This window comes from Oncorhynchus keta, chromosome 28, assembly GCF_023373465.1.
Source record: "Oncorhynchus keta strain PuntledgeMale-10-30-2019 chromosome 28, Oket_V2, whole genome shotgun sequence".
Classification (NCBI taxonomy): domain Eukaryota; kingdom Metazoa; phylum Chordata; class Actinopteri; order Salmoniformes; family Salmonidae; genus Oncorhynchus; species Oncorhynchus keta.
Window position 1 is genome coordinate 72,700,148 of NC_068448.1, and position 21,570 is coordinate 72,721,717.

Genomic DNA, 21,570 nt, shown 5'->3' on the forward strand with positions numbered 1-21,570 from the left:
TGGGTTGTACCGTGGCGGAGATCCTTGTGGGCTATACTCGGCCTTGTCTCAGGATGGTAAGTTGGTGGTTGAAGATATCCCTCTAGTGGTGTGGGGGATGTGCTTTGGCAAAGTGGGTGGGGTTATATCCTTCCTGTTTGGCCCTGTCCGGGGTGTCCTCGGATGGGGCCACAGTGTCTCCTGACCCCTCCTGTCTCAGCCTCCAGTATTTATGCTGCAGTAGTTTATGTGTCGGGGCTAGGGTCAGTTTGTTATATCTGGAGTACTTCTCCTGTCCTATTCGGTGTCCTGTGTGAATCTAAGTGTGCGTTCTCTAATTCTCTCCTTCTCTCTTTCTTTCTCTCTCTCGGAGGACCTGAGCCCTAGGACCATGTCCCAGGACTACCTGACATGAGGACTCCTTGCTGTCCCCAGTCCACCTGGCCATGCTCCTGCTCCAGTTTCAACTGACCTGAGCCCTAGGACCGTGCCCCAGGACTACCTGACATGAAGGCTCCTTGCTGTCCCCAGTCCACCTGACTGTGCTGCTGCTCCAGTTTCAACTGTTCTGCCTTATTATTATTCGACCATGCTGGTCATTTATGAACATTTGAACATCTTGGTCATGTTCTGTTATAATCTCTACCCGGCACAGCCAGAAGAGGACTGGCCACCCCACATAGCCCGGTTCCTCTCTAGGTTTCTTCCTAGGTTTTGGCCTTTCTAGGGAGTTTTTCCTAGCCACTGTGCTTTTACACCTGCATTGTTTGCTGTTTGGGGTTTTAGGCTGGGTTTCTGTACAGCACTTTGAGATATCAGCTGATGTACGAAGGGCTATATAAATAAATTTGATTTGATTTGATTTATAAAGGAGGAATACCAACCAACCATATAGTCTTTATAAAGGAGGAATACCAACCATATAGTCTTTATAAAGGAGGAATACCAACCAACCATATTGTCTTTATAAAGGAGGAATACCAACCATATAGTCTTTATAAAGGAGGAATACCAACCATATAGTCTTTATAAAGGAGGAATACCAACCATATAGTCTTTATAAAGGAGGAATACCAACCAACCATATAGTCTTTATAAAGGAGGAATACCAACCATATAGTCTTTATAAAGGAGGAATACCAACCAACCATATAGTCTTTATAAAGGAGGAATACCAACCAACCATATAGTCTTTATAAAGGAGGAATACCAACCAACCATATAGTCTTTATGAAGGAGGAATACCAACCAACCCTATAGTCTTTATAAAGGAGGAATACCAACCAACCATATCGTCTTTATAAAGGAGGAATACCAACCATATAGTCTTTATAAAGGAGGAATACCAACCAACCATATAGTCTTTATGAAGGAGGAATACCAACCAACCATATTGTCTTTATAAAGGAGGAATACCAACCAACCATATAGTCTTTATAAAGGAGGAATACCAACCAACCATATAGTCTTTATAAAGGAGGAATACCAACCAACCATATAGTCTTTATAAAGGAGGAATACCAACCAACCATATAGTTTTTATAAAGGAGGAATACCAACCATATAGTCTTTATAAAGGAGGAATACCAACCAACCATATTGTCTTTATAAAGGAGGAATACCAACCATATAGTCTTTATAAAGGAGGAATGCCAACCATATAGTCTTTATAAAGGAGGAATACCAACCATATAGTCTTTATAAAGGAGGAATACCAACCAACCATATAGTCTTTATAAAGGAGGAATACCAACCATATAGTCTTTATAAAGGAGGAATACCAACCAACCATATAGTCTTTATAAAGGAGGAATACCAACCAACCATATAGTCTTTATAAAGGAGGAATACCAACCAACCATATAGTCTTTATGAAGGAGGAATACCAACCAACCCTATAGTCTTTATAAAGGAGGAATACCAACCAACCATATCGTCTTTATAAAGGAGGAATACCAACCATATAGTCTTTATAAAGGAGGAATACCAACCAACCATATAGTCTTTATAAAGGAGGAATACCAACCATATAGTCTTTATAAAGGAGGAATACCAACCAACCATATAGTCTTTATAAAGGAGGAATACCAACCAACCATATAGTCTTTATAAAGGAGGAATACCAACCATATAGTCTTTATAAAGGAGGAATACCAACCAACCATATAGTCTTTATAAAGGAGGAATACCAACCATAGAGTCTTTATAAAGGAGGAATACCAACCAACCATATAGTCTTTATGAAGGAGGAATACCAACCAACCATATAGTCCTTATAAAGGAGGAATACCAACCAACCATATAGTCTTTATAAAGGAGGAATACCAACCATATAGTCTTTATAAAGGAGGAATACCAACCAACCATATAGTCTTTATAAAGGAGGAATACCAACCATATAGTCTTTATAAAGGAGGAATACCAACCAACCATAGTCTTTATAAAGGAGGAATACCAACCATATAGTCTTTATAAAGGAGGAATACCAACCATATAGTCTTTATAAAGGAGGAATACCAACCAACCATATAGTCTTTATAAAGGAGGAATACCAACCATATAGTCTTTATAAAGGAGGAATACCAACCAACCATATAGTCTTTATAAAGGAGGAATACCAACCATATAGTCTTTATAAAGGAGGAATACCAACCAACCATAGTCTTTATAAAGGAGGAATACCAACCATATAGTCTTTATAAAGGAGGAATACCAACCATATAGTCTTTATAAAGGAGGAATACCAACCAACCATATAGTCTTTATAAAGGAGGAATACCAACCATATAGTCTTTATAAAGGAGGAATACCAACCAACCATATAGTCTTTATAAAGGAGGAATACCAACCAACCATATAGTCTTTATAAAGGAGGAATACCAACCAACAATAGTCTTTCGAAAGGAGGAATACCAACCAACCATATAGTCTTTATGAAGGAGGAATACCAACCAACCCTATAGTCTTTATAAAGGAGGAATACCAACCAACCATATAGTCTTTATAAAGGAGGAATACCAACCATATAGTCTTTATAAAGGAGGAATACCAACCAACCATAGTCTTTATAAAGGAGGAATACCAACCATATAGTCTTTATAAAGGAGGAATACCAACCATATAGTCTTTATAAAGGAGGAATACCAACCAACCATATAGTCTTTATAAAGGAGGAATACCAACCATATAGTCTTTATAAAGGAGGAATACCAACCATATAGTCTTTATAAAGAAGGAATACCAACCAACCATATAGTCTTTATAAAGGAGGTATACCAACCATATAGTTTCATAAAGGAAGAATACCAACCAACCATATAGTCTTTATAAAGGAGGAATACCAACCAACCATATAGTCTTTATAAAGGAGGAATACCAACCAACCATACAGTCTTTATAAAGGAGGAATACCAACCAACCATATAGTCTTTATAAAGGAGGAATACCAACCAACCATATAGTCTTTATAAAGGAGGAATACCAACCATATAGTCTTTATAAAGGAGGAATACCAACCAACCATAGTCTTTATAAAGGAGGAATACCAACCATATAGTCTTTATAAAGGAGGAATACCAACCATATAGTCTTTATAAAGGAGGAATACCAACCAACCATATAGTCTTTATAAAGGAGGAATACCAACCATATAGTCTTTATAAAGGAGGAATACCAACCATATAGTCTTTATAAAGAAGGAATACCAACCAACCATATAGTCTTTATAAAGGAGGAATACCAACCAACCATATAGTCTTTATAAAGGAGGAATACCAACCAACCATATAGTCTTTATAAAGGAGGAATACCAACCAACCATATAGTCTTTATAAAGGAGGAATACCAACCAACCATATAGTCTTTATAAAGGAGGAATACCAACCAACCATACAGTCTTTATTTTTTTTACACTTTCATTTAACTAGGCAAGTCAGTTAAGAACAAATTCTTATTTACAATGACGGCGTACACCAGCCAAACCCGGACAATGCTGGGCCAATTGTGCACCACCCTATGGGATTCCCAATCACTGCTGTTTGTGATACAGCCTGGATTCGAAGCAGGGTGTCTGTAGTGACACCTCTAGCACTGAAATGCAGTGTCTTAGACCGCTGCACCACGCAGGACCCTTAATATAATAATAATAATAATAAATATTTTTTTATGCCATTTTAGTCAGTTACGAACTTTTATTTCCAAAGCGACTTACAGTCATGTGTGCATACATTCTACGTATGGGTGGTCCCTGGGATGAACCCACTACCCTGGCGTTACAAGCGCCATGCTCTACCAACTGAGCTACAGAAGGACCACTTATATAAAGAAGGAATACCATTACAGTCTTTAGTACATAAATACAAGATGTTGATGCTGAATAAATATGTTGAATGATATCAAACACAACTCTGAGACTGATTCCCGAGGCAGTGTGTGGTAAGGTTGATCCAAACAATGTGACCAATCATTTACAGTAAAGGGTGTATGGTCCAATATCTCACCACTCTGATCCTTAGAAATTGATTTATTTTGTATAAATGAATTTTCACCACACATCCTTAACATCACATTGTGTTATAAAACATATATAGAATTTGACTAGTGATTTGAGGCATGAAAACAGGCATTTGCTTGCTCCCTGTGGTTTGTTTGTAAAGCCAGATGATTCCACATACTTCAAGAACAGGAGTAATTTTTGTGTTGTGTAATTGGGGAGTTTCTGATTCTGATATCGACAGTGGCGACCGTAGGAAGTGGAACACAGACCAGGACAACGGTATCCTGCTGCTACTGGACACACCATTCACAGTAAACATCGAACCCTAAACCCAACCCATCCACAGCTGCCAAGAGAACCTTCCAAGTTTGAATCATTCAAAGGGGTGGCCTAGTGGTTAGAGCATTGGATCAGTAACCGAAAAGTTGCTAGATCGACTCCCTGAGCTGACAAGGTAAAAATCTGTTGTTCTTCCCCTAAACAAGGCAGTTGCTCATTGCTCATAGGCTGTCATTGTACATAAGAATTGGTTCTTAACTGACTTGCCTAGTCAAATAAAATATTTTGAAAAACAGTTAGGAGCTATTTTGAAAAAATGACTTGTTTTTTGTACCTTAATTTAATTAGGCAAGTCAGTTAAGAACAAATTATTATACCGAACTAACTTTGTCAGTCAACATCCATTAAAATATATATATTATTTAAATTTTTTAACACAAATCTTTCATTGTCTGAGCATAAAACCTGTTCTAATAAACTGCAAAAAACTGTTTAACGCTCAGGTGTTCAGAAATGACATATTATATACATATTATATACGACAATAAGAGCTTTTCTATCTCTGAAGTGATTAGAACATCTCTGTTACAATGGCTTTCTAGCTCTTCGTTAGGCTTCTTAACACCCTATTAGGCTTCCAACATGTTATTTCAGAATGCAAAAAAAGTATATTTAATCAATTTGAATGATGACGTTAATCTTAACAATTACACAGGTTTATCCGCATCAATGTATGTACTTTTATTACTTCAAATCGGTTTGGTATTGGCACATTTTATTGGTCAGAGTAATCCAAAGTTACGATTTTGTTTTATGACTTGCATAAATTGTAGGTTATTATTCTGTAAGTGGTTTGTTAGTTTTAGCGACATTGCATAACAGTATCTGATGAAGGACAAAGTGTTAAATCAGTAATAATAAAAACAATAATAATTATCATAGGTATTATATTATTTTGTAAGTGGTTGTGCTATTGTCAAACATAGCCTACTATGTCTGTACTGAAGTTTGCAATTCAATAGGCCTAGTCAATTCCAAATAAACAAACCAAAAACTTTTTGATATTTAGTATTTTTTGTTGTTGTTGAATATCAATGCAGCTGCAATTTTTAGCAACAGTCTACAGGTTATAAAATGTGCATTGCGCAACCCCTTGAACTTACCTGCAGCGAGACAAACTGGCAGCAGCAGCCTGAAGACCAGTCCGCACACCACCTGGGAAGCCATTCCTTAGGATTTATGAAATATAAACAGAAAAGCTATTTAATGATGATACGCTGCTATCTGGCATAAGGGAATCTCAATGCACCCGTCCAGCTCTCTCCAACGTCCAGGTGAGAGGGCATTGTCCCGTTGCTGTCTCCGACATTATTTTTAGAAGTCCAAATCCAAAACAGCGCTTTTGATAAACCATAGCCAACAGCCGAGTAAAGTTTAGGCACGGCAGCGTCCTCTATCCTAGTTTCAACACCCCACATCCAATATCCCAAACATCTGGACCAGTAGGATAACACTCGTCACGCGGAGCAGCCTACAATTTCTTGCAGAAAAAAAGTGTGGTTGTAACAGCAAATCAACAACATTGCAATTTATCCACATTAGACTACCTGCTGATAACGGTTGTCTTGATTATGGATCGCGCATAGGCCTAATAGTGAATAAATAACTCCAGCACCGCGCTTAAAATAGAAAACAATTATGAAAAACAATCAACAAGTTGCAAATTCATAATCCCGGCCTTGGATAGTGAGCACAGTTTGTCAAGCGTCAGGTTTCTTTATTCACTTTTAGTTTGGTAAGAGAAGACACCTGGAAGTGCGTAAAAGCGTGACTATGCTTTCCTATGGAGAAGCCTACATAACAGTCTTCGCTCACGCCCCAGCTCCCGTACAGCATGAATGTTTTACCATCTCGTATGATTACACTTTTCTCATCCTTCAATGAAAACTTCACAAGACCACCCTGTAACTGATAAATGACTCCACCATTGAGAAGTCAGGCAAGAATTAGGGAACGATGCCTGGTCTCGAATGAGGAGCGGGAGGTAGGCGCAGGGCAGGGCTGTGAGCGTGTAGCCCAGTATATGTTGCTCCTCCCCTGAGAGCTGTGAGAGCCGCAGGCGTGGCGGCCGCATTCCAATCCCTCCTCTGGGTCAGGTAACTCCAACCCTCGCAGATTCCAAGCTGGGACGATTTTACGCGACTAACGGGAAAAGGGGAATAAGGTTTGGGACTTGCACAGGGACGAGTAGGCTAGTTCGCTATTGTTCTATTATTTGTTTATGAGCTACATCATCTCATATAATAGTTAAAACCATAGAGATAGACCATGTTATATTATATATGGTTGTAACATAGTAATTGTATTTTCTCGTGAATAAACTGTTAAGCCTACACTAATTGTGTAAAAATAGTTGAGGATTATATTATGAATAACTGAATATGAATATGGTTATGATTTTGTAGGCTCCTTGATTTATTGTACACAAATAAATAAAACATGTAGGCCGTGTGTAGGCTACACCTACAAGCAATACATCATCATAACGTAATGCTGCTTAGCATCAGAAACATATGCCATATTCATAGGCTACAAAACAGTTCGTGCAACGATTTGTTTGAGGGAGAGTGTGGATATAGGTTGTTATAACGCATTAGCTTTGTTGTTACACAAACTAAAACAACTAGTGCAGCAGCAGGCCCGAGTTGCTTTTATAGAAGAATAGGATACAATGAATATCATGTATACAACAGCGACATCTGTCGGTCTTTGAGTGGGGCAACATGAAAGGCTTGGTTGAATAGGGTTGCAAAGAGAAGGTATATACTGGAAAAGTTTACCAGTAAACTACCAGAATTTGTGTAATCTATCACAAGACATATAGTCCCTCTGTGTGGCCTTATCACATAAAAAATATATGAAATAATTAAACAAGATGATTTTTAAATTAATAGAATGCCAAAGCTAAAAACTTTAACCGAAATATAAACCATCAATTTATTGAATACCATCTTAATATAGGATAATCCAGTTGTACGTAGTGTGTATTAGTTCCTGACTTCCCTGAAAAGTTGCATATCGCAGGGTCTAATCGACACTAATGCTGAATGCCACAGGATGTTTTTGTGCTGGTCAAGGGCAGTGTAACGGTTTTCTTCCGCTGAGGGAGAGGGGGACCAAAATGCAGCGTGGTTAGAGTTCAACATGTTTAATCAAGACCATACATGAGAACACTACAAAACAACAAAAGTGAAAACCGAAACAGTCCTATCTGGTGTAATGACACTAAGACAGAAGACAATCACCCACAAAATACCCAAAGAACGTGGCTGCCTAAATATGGTTCCCCATCAGAGACAACAATAGACAGCTGCCTCTAATTGAGAACCAATCTAGGCAACCATAGACCTACAAACTACCAAGAAAGGAAACAACCCCAACCCCAGACCAGACAAAACACATAAATCCCCCATGTCACACCCCGACCTAACCAAAATAATAAAGAAAACAAAGATACCTAAGACCAGGGCGTGACAGGCAGTTAAGTCTGGGGTGAACCAGTTCTACATCTTTTGAATGGGGCATGCTTATTTCAGATGGTGAGGAAAGCACTTTTAAAGCGCAACCAGGCATCTTGGAAGGATATTGACCTCATCCCGTCAGTATAGGTACTGACGGGATGAGGTCAATATCCTTCCAAGATACCGGGGCCAGGTCGATTAGAAAGGCCTGCTCGCTGAAGTGTTTTAGAGAGCGTTTGACAGTGACGAGGGGTGGTCTTTTGATCGCTGACCCATTACGGACACGGGCAATGAGGGAGTGATCGCTGAGATCCTGGTTGAAGATAGCAGAGGTGTATTTAGAGGGCAAGTTGGTCAGGATGATTTCTAAGAGGGTGCCCATGGTTACAGATTTATGGTTGTACCTGGTAGGTCCCTCCAATAGAGTTTCAGATACTTGTAGAATCTGGCCCGATGCCCTATTAACACACTTTATAGTTCGGGTTCCTTTATTTTGGCTGTTACTTGTATAGCCATAAAATACTTCTGGAAAAAACACTAACAAATGAAAAGGTGTAGTCCAACAACAACAGGGGGATACAGCTGGCAAGAACAAAAAGAAAATAAGATTTTACTGGGATTGTTTTATTTCTTTCATATAATATAGTGAATAACGGTGCTGAAAATAATTTTTGGCAGTGATTTAAGTCTTAGCATCCACAACCATCACTACAAACCAAAACTTCTAGCTCCATACAAATCTAGTCCAACTCTTTTCATTACGTCATTGAAAACACATCTACATTCTTTATCATTTTCCTTTGTTGGTACGAGGATCCATTATTTAGAAAAGTAAAAAACAAACAAGTTAAAGGTGACAAACTTCAGTCAGTGTTTCAACTGTAAGAGATAAGGAGTGTCTATGTGATTACTACTGTCAATGTAGTCACAAAGGATTCTGGCCATGTATATTATTGCATACTTACAATAAACTGTAAAACGATTTCCATATTACAGTTTTTTTCCAACTGCTTACACACAAAATCTTTTCATGTCACCTGATTTTTGAAACCTCTCACTCAAAGTGCAAAACTACACACAAAATATCTAAAACCATAAGCTATTTCTCAGCCTTTGACTCAGTTGTCAATTGCATGAAACACTTTTTTTCAAAACACTACACACAATTCTTTACCAAAAACACAAAAATCTAACAGGAAGTGACTTGCTTTCCTTTTCCAAACACAACCAATCAAAATGCTACACTTATTCACCAGGTCACACACACTCCTCACGTGCGCAAACACAAATAGCTTTACTGTAGTATAGGCCTATAAATAGGTCAAAGGTCAGATTACCTGTTTTGAACAATGGATGCCAACAATGGACAGAGAGCAAGAGGAGTAGGAGGGAGAGGAAGAAGAGGACAAGGGCAAAGAAGAGAAGGAAGGACAGCCATCTCTGATGAGATTGGGGCAACACTTGTTGATCATGTGATCAACCACAGTTTGACCATGAGAGAGACTGAGAGAGACTGAGAGAGGCTGGACTGAGTCCAGCCCAACTTGAGTCGATTTACAGTGGCGTCCATAATTCGAACCTTCAGACATGAACAGGTATGCAAATATCTAATGACAATGTCAGCATTACAGTAATGTACTGTAAAATACGTATGACTGCATAATATTGCATAAACATTTGTAACTCTAAGCCATCCATTTACTGCACTGCATTGAATGAATGAGGTTGGTTATCATGCTGTGCTACATTTTTTTGTACATTGTTTACAGTTCCTATGCTGAACACATACTGTGTTTGAATTCTGTACAGAGTGGAAAGGCAAAGACATCATGGAGGACGAGGACGCTTGTTTACAGATGTACAAGAGACTGCAATTATAAATATGGTTTTGGCCAACAATGTAATTAGGATTCGAGAGATAAGAGAGCATATCTTGAAGAATGACACCATATTTAACAGCATCAATGCTGTAAGCCTGTCGACCACACAACGCATCCTCCAACGGCACCGAGTGACGATGAAACAACTTTACAAGGTGCCATTTGAGAGATACTCTGACAGAGTCAAGAATATGTGACATGACTTTGTAGAGGTATGTATGCAACACTACTTCCAGTACTTCAGACCATATTTACTCATCTGTATATCCTTTTGTCTGTTACAGAGAGTATTGGAGCTGGATGCCCATGTAATTCGCCATGAATTTATTTATGTGGATGTGGTTGGCTTCAACCTCACCAAAACCAGGCTTCTGCGGAAGAAATGTAATAGGACAGAGGGCATTTACCAATGTCCCTGGACAGCGTGGGGGTAATATAACTATGTCTGCTGCCATCACTCAAAACGGGGTCCTCCATCACAATGCCACACTGGGTCCGTACAACACCGGCCATATGCTCACTTTTCTGGATGCAATTTACACAATGCTTGTCCCTGATCCAGATCAGGAGCCTGCTAGATTTGTGGTTTTATGGGACAATGTTAGTTTTCACCAGGCTGTTCTGGTCCAAAACTGGTTTGCCACCCATCCACAATTTGTAGTTTTGTGCCTACCCCCATATTCACCTTTTCTAAATCCCAGAGGAATTGTTCTCAGCCTGGCGCTGGAAAGTGTATGAACCCTATGCCCAATGCCGCTTCTCCAGGCAATGGAGGACACATGACTTAGAGGTTGCCCTGTCCATTGCCATGCTAGGAGATACTTCCCTCCAGGCAATGGAGGTTGACTAGGAGATACTTCCCTCCATGTGGGGACATAGAGGTTGCCTCTGACCAAGGTTGGATACGCCATGCTAGGAGATACTTTTCTCCATGTGGGGACATAGAGGTTGCCTCTGACCAAGGTTGGATACGCCATGCTAGGAGATACTTTTCTCCATGTGGGGACATAGAGGTTGCCTCTGACCAAGGTTGGATAAGCCATGCTAGGAGATACTTTTCTCCATGTGGGGACATAGAGGTTGCCTCTGACCAAGGTTGGATACGCCATGCTAGGAGATACTTCCCTCCATGTGGGGACATAGAGGTTGCCTCTGTCCAAGGTTGGATACGCCATGCTAGGAGATACTTCCCTCCATGTGGGGAGATACAAGGTTGGATTGCCCTCCATGTGGGGACATAGAGGTTGCCTCTGTCCAAGGTTGGATACGCCATGCTAGGAGATACTTCCCTCCATGTGGGGACATAGAGGTTGCCTCTGTCCAAGGTTGGATACGCCATGCTAGGAGATACTTCCCTCCATGTGGGGACACAGAGGTGTCCAAGGTTGGATACGCCATGCTAGGAGATACTTCCCTCCATGTGGGGACATAGAGGTTGTCTCTGTCCAAGGTTGGATACGCCATGCTAGGAGATACTTCCCTCCATGTGGGGACATAGTCCAAGGTTGGTTGTCTCTGTCCAAGGTTGATACGCCATGCTAGGAGATACTTCCCTCCATGTGGGGACATAGAGGTTGCCTCTGTCCAAGGTTGATACGCCATGCTAGGAGATACTTCCCTCCATGTGGGGACATAGAGGTTGCCTCTGTCCAAGGTTGGATACGCCATGCTAGGAGATACTACCCTCCATGTGGGGACATAGAGGTTGCCTCTGTCCAAGGTTGGATACGCCATGCTAGGAGGTACTTCCCTCCATGTGGGGACATAGAGGTTGCCTCTGTTCAAGGTTGGATACGCCATGCTAGGAGATACTTCCCTCCATGTGGGGACATAGAGGTTGTCTCTGTCCAAGGTTGGATACGCCATGCTAGGAGATACTTCCCTCCATGTGGGGACATAGAGGTTGCCTCTGTCCAAGGTTGGATACGCCATGCTAGGAGATAATTCCCTCGATGTTTGGCAAGAGAAAACATATCTTGTGATGTGGGGACAAAGTCCAAGGTTGTACGCCATGCAGACTTCCCCCCCCGGTTTTGTTGTATGCTACTGTATACAACAGTAATGTTTGGCCTAATAAATATTTTCTGTTTCTACATTGCATTGGTGTTTACAGTGTACTTGTTACCCCTCTCAGCAGATTAATTTCACTGTAGAACATTGTATTTAAATGTAGATTTTAGCCTATGAAAGACCAAAGAGCTTTAGATTTACAACAACAGTGTTTATATGGTATATCTAAAAATATACTATTATGAAAGCAGTGTTTGCCATTTGATGCAAATGCTTCATTCTGACATGTGTTTATGGCATTTTGAATGCAGTGTTACATTTTGAAGGAGATTTTGAAGGCATTTTGCATTTTATGTGTGCAGTGTTTTGAAAACGTGTGTAAGCAGTTGGAAAAACACTGTAAAAGGAGGAACATTACGTTTTAGCTAAATCTCCTTTTAAAAAAGAGCAGGCTTGCATTCTCTGCAGCAGTATTTCATGATTTGAGGTGAAAGGCGGAGGAGAATCCACTGGATAGATGGAGGTCGACTTTTACTTTTGCAAACCAGGGTCACTGTCATCCCACTCGTAGCCGATTGGCTGCAGTTGCTGGACGATGTAACTGGCCATGTTGTGGGTTCCTGCAGCAACCACTTCAGGACATGAGGTCGAGAGGACCCCCTGGAACATAAGCACACATTTTATGTAACTCCCACATCCATCAAAACACACTTATAACCACATATTCTATAAAGAAATTATAAATAAACACATGAATCAGTTCTAAACCTAACCACCAAAAGCCTCCCCACTAACAAAACAAATCTAAATCTAATTTCCATTCAGGCAACACTGCGGCCCACTACCAGAGACTTTTGGAACTGGTTGAAAGGTTGAATAGAGTCTTCTCCTACATTTCAGGGAAGGAGCTGATAGCTGAGCTTCTGGCCTGCCAGAGACTGAACGGCAGCTGACCACATGATCCCGAGCTCACGCCCAGTCCCTCCGTCTCTCAACAGTGGTCCTTTTGTGCAACACCCCAGGCCTGGGGAAGAAGAGATGAACAACGCGGGCAGCCAGCCACTTCTTCAGACAGATATCAGGCTCAGCCTCACAAAGGCTTCGGAAGGGCACAGTCCATACGTCATCACTCAAGAGATAGCAACTATACTATCAAATAACAAATTGTACATTCTCTTTTTAAAAGTTACCATGTCTATCACAAAAAAAGTGAAAGCCAATAAGAACTGATTTAATGAAACCCTAGGAACTTTTCCATAATAACAGCATGAGTTCTTTGCATTCTGTGGGACCTCGTTAGTTATTTGCTCAAGTGTAAGCTCTAGCTAATATACCCATCTCATTGCTGCCTCCTCCAGGACAACCGTTCAGATGAGAGCTCAGTTTGAGACCAGAATACAGGGACATACAGTACAAATTATAAGCCTGATGTAAATAAACACTAACTGTTTGTAAAAACCGATCCCTATCACCCATCATTGACAGGGAGTCAAATAATCTATTGTATTCTTTTCTAGAACCCCCACCTGTGGTGCCTATGACAACTCCCCCGGCCTCTCGGATGACAACAGTAGTGGCGGCGATGTCCCAGCAGTGCAGCTCATACTGGTAGTGGGCCTCAGCCGCCCCTGTGGCTATCAGTCACAGGGCCAGGGTTGAGCTGCCGATTATCCTCACCCTCACCCTAGGAGTAGCCTAGAGCCGTGTGTATCAAGCGTTGTCTCAGAGTAAGTGCTGATCTTTTCTTCCCAATTCCGAGCAGTGTGGCTCGGGAGAGACGAAGGTTGAAAGTCATGCGTCCTCCGATTCACAGCCCAACCAAGCCGCACTGCTTCTTAACACAGAGCCATCCAACCCGGAAGCCAGCCGCACCAATGTGTCGGAGTAAACACCTGGCAACCTTGGTTAGCGCACACTGCGCCCGGCCCGCCACAGGGGTCGCTAGTGCGCAGTGAGACAAGGATTTCCCTACCTACCGGCCAAACCCTCCCTAACCCGGACCTGCCGGTCGCGGCCGGTTACGACAGAGCCTGGGCGTGAACCCAGGGTCTCTGGTGGCACAGCTGGCGCTGGAGTACAGCGCCCTTAACCACTGTGCCACCCGGGAGGCCCTGCACCCCCCAATCATATTTATTGTGATCCAAAAAAGCAAAACTGATCCTAAACCAGCACTCCCACTCCGAGATAATTGAGATATAAGGCCCCTGGTCCCAGATCTGTTTGTGCTCTGTAGTCATGTTTGGCATGACAATGGCCACATATGCATTGAAGAGAAAGCCCAAACAGACCTGGGACCAGGCTATTCAAGGAGAGTCTAAGGCCAAAATACATCACTGTATTGCCGTTGGATTGTAAAGGTACCTGATATGAGGCCCATTAGACCGGGGTCATGTTCATTAGGTAATACCCTGTAACAGCAGTGACACCTAGTGGAATACTGTGCTTTACTTCCGGCGCCGACAGAGATGGTCGCCTCGCTTCGCGTTCCTAGGAAACTATGCAGTTTTTTGTTTTTTTTACGTGTTATTTCTTACATTAGTACCCCAGTACCTTCGATATGTACGATTCTATTTCGGATTGGAATGACGTTGATAGTCGCAAAACGACTCTCTAGCCATTGCTAGACGTTGATGAGACAAGACCAATCTGGAACCTGGAACTAGACGAAAGCAACTCCATTTTATTTGGTTGCCATTGTCAACCTGTAGCCTATAAATAAATCCAGTAAATAATATTTGTTGAGGAAAACTCTTGAATAAACAAGATTGTATTTTACTCAGTCAGACAGCATAACAAACGGCATTGGGCACGTAGAACGAAACGTCTTGCAAGTAAACACAGACAACGACTGCAGACGCATTCGTATCCAGTGATGATGAGAGAAAGATGCCGCGGCGAGTAGAATTAACACTGCACCAAGTGATATCGTCTGGCGTGCTGTCACCGCCTCCCCGATGGATAAAATTGTATCCACGACCACGAATGTGTCGAAATGTAGACTGCATTAAATCTTGAAGATCAAAGTGAAGTCTCTCAAAGAGCTCCCTTGTAAACTCTTCTCTCCATAATCCTAATCATCCTGTAGCACAAACTCCAAAAAGTTCTGGGACACTGTAAAGTCCATGGAGAATAAGAGCACCTCCTCCCAGCTGCCCACTGCACTGAGGCTAGGAAATACTGTCACCACCGATAAATCTACGATAATCGAGAATTTAAATTTTCTATGGCTGGCCATGCTTTCCACCTGGCTACCCTACCCTGGTCAACAGCTCTGCACCCCCCACAGCAACTTGCGCAAGTCTCCCCCATTTCTCCTTCACCCAAATCCAGATAGCCGATGTTCTGAAAGAGCTGCATAATCTGGACCCCGACAAATTAACTGGGCTAGACAATCTGGACCCTCTCTTTCTAAAATTATCCGCTGCAATTGTTATAACCCCGATTACTAGCCTGTTCAACCCCTCTTTCATATCGTCTGAGATCCCCAAAGATTGGAAAGCTGCCTTGGTCATCCCCTTCTTCAAAGGGGAAGACACTCTAGACCCAAACTATGACAGACCTATATCTATTCTACCCTGCCTTTCTAAGGTCTTCGAAAGCCAAGTTAACAAACCGACCATTTCGAATCCCACCGTACCGTCTCCGCTATGCAATCAGGTTTCCGAGCTGTTCATGGGTGCACCTCAGCCACACTCAAGGTCCTAAACGATATTATAACCGCCATCAATAAAAGACAATACTGTCCCGCCATATTCATCGACCTGGCCAAGGCATGCGACTCTGTCAATCACTGCATTCTTATCGGCAGACTCAACAGCCTTGGTTTCTCAAATGACTGTCGGGGCAGAGTTCAGTGTGTCAAATCGGAGGGCCTGCTGTCCGGACCTCTGGCAGTCTCTATGGGTGTGCCACAGGGTTCAATTCTCTGGCTGACTCTTTTCTCTGTATATGTCAATGATGTCAGTCTTGCTGCTGGTGATTCTCTGATCCACCTCTACGCAGACGACTCCATTCTGTATACTTCTGGCCCTTCTTTGGACGCTGTGTTAATAAACCTCCAGACGAGCTTCAATGCCAAACAACTCTACTTCCGTGCCTTCCAACTGCTCTTAAATGCCAGTACAACTAAATGCATGCTCTTCAACAGATTTCTGCCCGCAACTGCCCGCCCGTCTAGCCTCACTACCCTGGGCGGTTCTGACTTAGAATATGTGGACAACTACAAATACCTAGGTGTCTGGTTAGACTGTAAACTCTCCTTCCAGACTCATATTAAGTGTCTCCAATCCAAAATTAAATCTAGAATTGGCTTCCTATTTCGCAACAAAACATCCTTCACTCATGCTGCCAAACATACCCTCGTAAAACTGACTATCCTACTGATCCTTGACTTTGGGGATGTCATTTACAAAATAGCCTCAAACACTCTACTCAGCAAATTGGATGCAGTCTATCACAGTGCCATCCGTTTTGTCACCAAAGCCCCATATACTACCCACCACTGCGACCTGTACACTCGCGTTGGCTGGCCCTCGCTTCATATTCATCGCCAAACTCACTGGCTCCAGGTCATCTATAAGTCTTTGCTAGGTAAAGCCCTCCCTTATCTCAGCTCCCTGGTCACCATAGCAGCACCCACCCGTAGCACACACTCCAGCAGGTATATTTCACTGGTCACCCCCAAAGCCATCTCCTCCTTTGGCCGGCTTTCCTTCCAGTTCTCTGCTGCCAATGACTGGAACGTCTTGCAAACATCACTGAAGCTGGAGACTCATAACTCCCTCACTAACTTTAAGCATCAGCTGTCAGAGCAGTTTACAGATCATTGCACCTGTACATAGCCTATCTGTAAATAGCCCACCCAACTACCTCATCCCCATATTGTTATTTTATTTTTTTGCTCCTTTTCACCCCAGTATCTCTAATTGCACATTCCTCTTCTGCACATCTATCACCCCAGTGTTTAATTGCTATATTTGAATTATTTCGCCACTATGGCCTATTTATTGCTTCATTAGGCCACTATGGCCTAATCTTACTTCATTTGCACCCATTGTATATAGACCTTTCTATTGTATTATTGACTGTATGTTTATTCCATGTGTTACTCTGTGTTGTTGTTTGTGTCACACTGCTTTGCTTTATCTTGGCCAGGTCACAGTTGTAAATGAGAACTTGTTTTCAACTGGCTTACAAGGTTAAATAATGGTGAAATAAATAAATACAAATATATAATTTAAAAGATTTAAGAAAGGACTGGATGATTACAATGTGTGGTAAAGAGAGAGAGATTTAGAGAATGATATCAGACATGATAGGCTAGATATTCCCCCTAGGGTTAGAATTAGGTGAAAACACATGTAGCTGGGTTAACTCTATTGAAATGCATTCTACCAGATACTTTTGAGGTGGTGAGCCTCAATCGACTGATCCTCCCATTGTGCACCCAGTGCATAACTGGTTTCACTGGATCTGAGACGATACAGATGGGTTTGTGCTGGAGATTACATAATACGACACATGGTCTTGGCATTTCCAAAATAAAATGACATTAAATAACATACAAATAATAGGCCTACACAATCTCTAACAACTTGGATTTCCGAAAACATAAATAAAACATAAATAATGACAAATCTTGCTACGTCACTAAGTGTGTCAGAAATGTATATATATATATATATATATTTTAATATATTATATTTTATATATTTTAAGGGTATGTTAAAAAGCAGTGTTGGAATGCTGTGGTCTTACACCTGCCATAAAAATATTCATAAAAATATTCACACGAGTAGACTGCTGATTGGCCAGCACATCCTTCTTAGGAGGATGACATCATCCTCTATGAGGAAATAAAAAGCATTTTTGAAACTAAAATACAAGTTTGAGGTGGTGTTTTTTAAGTGTTTTTCAGTAGTTTTTTTGTCATGGGTAACTGCATGCATACATGGAGTGTATCTGAAAGTAGCCGTGCCAAAAAAGGTGTGAGGATCAACAGAAGTGGGTGTATGGAAAGCCAATCAGCTAAGTGAGAGAGCCATACGTCCTCCGAAACACGACCCTGCCAAGCACTGCTTCTTGATACACTGCTCGCTTAACCTGGAAGCCAGCCGCACCAATGTGTAGGAGGAAGCACCGTCGGACTGACGACTGAAGTCAGCTTGCAGCCGCCCAGCCCACCACAAGGAGTCGCTAGAGTGCGATGGGACAAGGAAATCCTGGCCGGCCAAACCCTCCCCTAACACGGACAACGCTGGGCCAATTGTGTACACCTATCGCTGTTGATCCACCCACTGATGTTACACCTATCGCTGTGGATCCACCCACTGATGTTACACCTATCGTTGTGGATCCACCCACTGATGTTACACCTATCGCTATGGATCCACCCACTGATGTTACACCTATCGCTGTGGATCCACCCACTGATGTTACACCTATCGCTGTGGATCCACCCACTGATGTTACACCTATCGCTGTGGATCCACCCACTGATGTTACACCTATCGCTGTTGATCCACCCACTGATGTTACACCTATCGCTGTGGATCCACCCACTGATGTTACACCTATCGCTGTTGATCCACCCACTGATGTTACACCTATCGCTGTTGATCCACCCACTGATGTTACACCTATCGCTGTGGATCCACCCACTGATGTTACACCTATCGCTGTGGATCCACCCACTGATGTTACACCTATCGCTGTTGATCCACCTACCTCTTTTACAATGCCCACTTTCGGACACACTCCAAGTATTTACGGGGCGGCAACGTAGCCTAGTGGTTAGAGTGTTGGACTAGTAACAGGAAGGTTGCGAGTTCGAACCCCTGAGCTGACAAGGTACAAATCTGTCGTTCTACCCCAGAACAGGCAGTTAACCCACTGTTCCTAGGCCGTCATTGAAAATAAGAATATGTTCTTAACTGACTTACCTGGTTAAATAAAGGTAAAATAAAAAAATTACAAATGCAGTTACCCATACAGTTTTTTCCCCTAAAATGTATGCTTTTGCCACAAATACGAGTATAGGATGTGTCAACAGCATTATTTGGTATCAGTTAATAGACTACTAACTTTTAAAAGTCAGATTTTCACTGTACCGTTACTTTAAAATTGCAACATTTTCTCTCATCCTCATGGCACAATGTGAAGAATAGCAGGAAATTAGCTTTAAATCTGCTAAATGTTCTCTGACTTATGACTAAATGTGTAAAATAGCATTATAAAACTGCACATTTTTCTCTTGTGTGTTGTGTTGAAATGCAGGAAGTTAGCTAATTTCCAAAAATATTAAAATTCAAATGTTTCCTTCCACTTATACTGTCCGATCAAAATGACCCTTCATATACCCCTCATGGGTATGATAAGTAATGTCAGACTGTGTGGAATTGCATGAAATAGGTTTTAAAATGTAAAAGAAATGTGCGATGGCAGACCCTGCATCTACTGTTCATCCACCCCAATATCTACACCACAATTTTGCCTTTGTCTTAGACCTTACTTTACATCTGAGGTTTTTGTGTTGTGTCTGCCATCAGTTGACACAACATACTTTTGAATACAGGGTGGGTGTAATTTCAATCATAGAAATATAATTCATAGAATGGACTTATTTCTTCAGACCACTACAATTTAGCTGCTACACCATTTACATTTTTATTGAATTGACATTTTTACTTCTAATTACTACCACAAAGAAGACTGCTGGTCCACCCACCATCGAATATCAAGTTAAATTGTTATGTATGTTCTATGATCTATATTTCTATGATTTCAATAGGTTTCATATAGAGGATTGACATTATAATTTAAAACAGATATTCCCATTCAAGTCAACCTTGTTTGATGTGTGGCCCTCCAACCATCTGTTTTAACCGATGGTGGGCACAACGCATATACATGATGTAAAATAGTGTCTAAGCAAATCAAATCAAATTGTATTTGTCACATGCGCCAATACAACAGTGAAATGCTTACTCACAAGCCCTTAACCAACAACGCGGTTAAGAAAAATACCTAAAAAATAAGAAATAAAAGTAACAAATAATTAAAGAGCATCAGTAAAATAACAATAGTGAGGCTATTATATACAGGGGGTACCGGTAGAGAGTCAGTTTGAGGGGGCACCGGTTAGTTGAGGTAATTGAGGTAATATGTACATGTAGGGAGAGTTATGAAAGTGACTATGCATATATAATAACAGAGAATAGCAGCAGTGTAAAAGGGGGGGTCAATGCATATAGTCTGGGTAGCCATTTGATTAGCTGTTCAGGAGTCTTATGGTTTGGGGATAGAAGCTGTTTAGAAGCCTCTTGGACCTAGACTTGGTGCTACGGTACCGCTTGCCGTGCGGTAGCAGAGAGAACAGTCTATGATTAGGGTGGCTGGAGTCTTTGACAATTTTTAAGGCCTTCCTCTGACACCGCCTGGTATAGAGGTCCGAGATGGCTGAAAGTTTAGCCCCGGTGATGTACTGGGCCGTACGCACTACCCTCTGTAGTGCCTTGCGGTCAGTGGCCAAGCAGTTGCCATACCAGGCAGTGATGCAACCCGTCAGGATGCTCTCGATGGTGCAGCTGTAGAACCTTTTGAGGATCTGAGGACCCATGGCAAATTTGTTCAGTCTTCTGAGGGGGAATAGGTTTTATCGTGCCCTCTTCATGACTGTCTTGGTGTGCTTGGACCATGTTAGTTTGTTGGTGATGTGGACACCAAGGAACTTGAAGCTCTCAACCTGCTCAACTACAGCCCCGTCGATGAGAATGGGGGCGTGCTCGGTCCTCCTTTTCCTGTAGTCCACAATCATCTCCTTTGTCTTGATCACGTTGATGGAGAGGTTGTTGTCCTGGCACCACAAGGCCAGGTCTCTGACCTCCTCCCTATAGGCTGTCTCGTCGTTGTCAGTGATCAGGTTGTGTCATCGGCAAACTTAAGGATGGTGTTGGAGTCGTGAACGGCCGTGCAGTCATGAGTGACCAGGGAGTACAGGAGGGGACTGAGCATGCACCCCCAAGGGACCCCCGTGTTGAGGATCAGCGTGACGGATGTGTTGTTACCAACCCTTACCACCTGGGGGGGCGGCCCCTCAGGAAGTCCAGGATCCAGTTGCAGAGGGAGGTGTTTAGTCCCAGCGTCCTTAGCTTAGTGATGAACTTTGAGGGCACTATAGTGTTGAACGCGGTGCTGTAGTCAATGAATAGCATTCTCACATAGGTGTTCCTTTTGTCCAGGTGTGAAAGGGCAGTGTGGAGTACAAAAGAGGTTGCATCATCTGTGGATCTGTTCAACCGGTATGCAAATTGGAGTGGGTCTATGGTTTCAGGGATAATGGTGTTGATGTGAGACATGACCAGCTATTCAAGCACTTCATGGCTACAGACATGAGTGCTACGGGTCA

General features: G+C 42.0%; 1 protein-coding gene across 3 annotated transcripts in view; it reads right to left on the reverse strand.

The window, feature by feature from the left end:
- LOC118372622 (piezo-type mechanosensitive ion channel component 2-like) overlaps positions 1-6,786 on the reverse strand; it is a 213,790-nt gene extending 207,004 nt beyond the window's left edge. For all 3 annotated transcript variants that reach the window (XM_052483863.1, XM_052483862.1, XM_052483861.1), the window contains exon 1: positions 5,917-6,786. In XM_052483863.1, the coding sequence (XP_052339823.1) occupies positions 5,917-5,980 (64 nt within the window). In that variant the 5' untranslated portion in view covers positions 5,981-6,786. The remainder of the gene's footprint in view (positions 1-5,916) is intronic.
- Between the last annotated feature and the right edge of the window lie 14,784 nt (positions 6,787-21,570).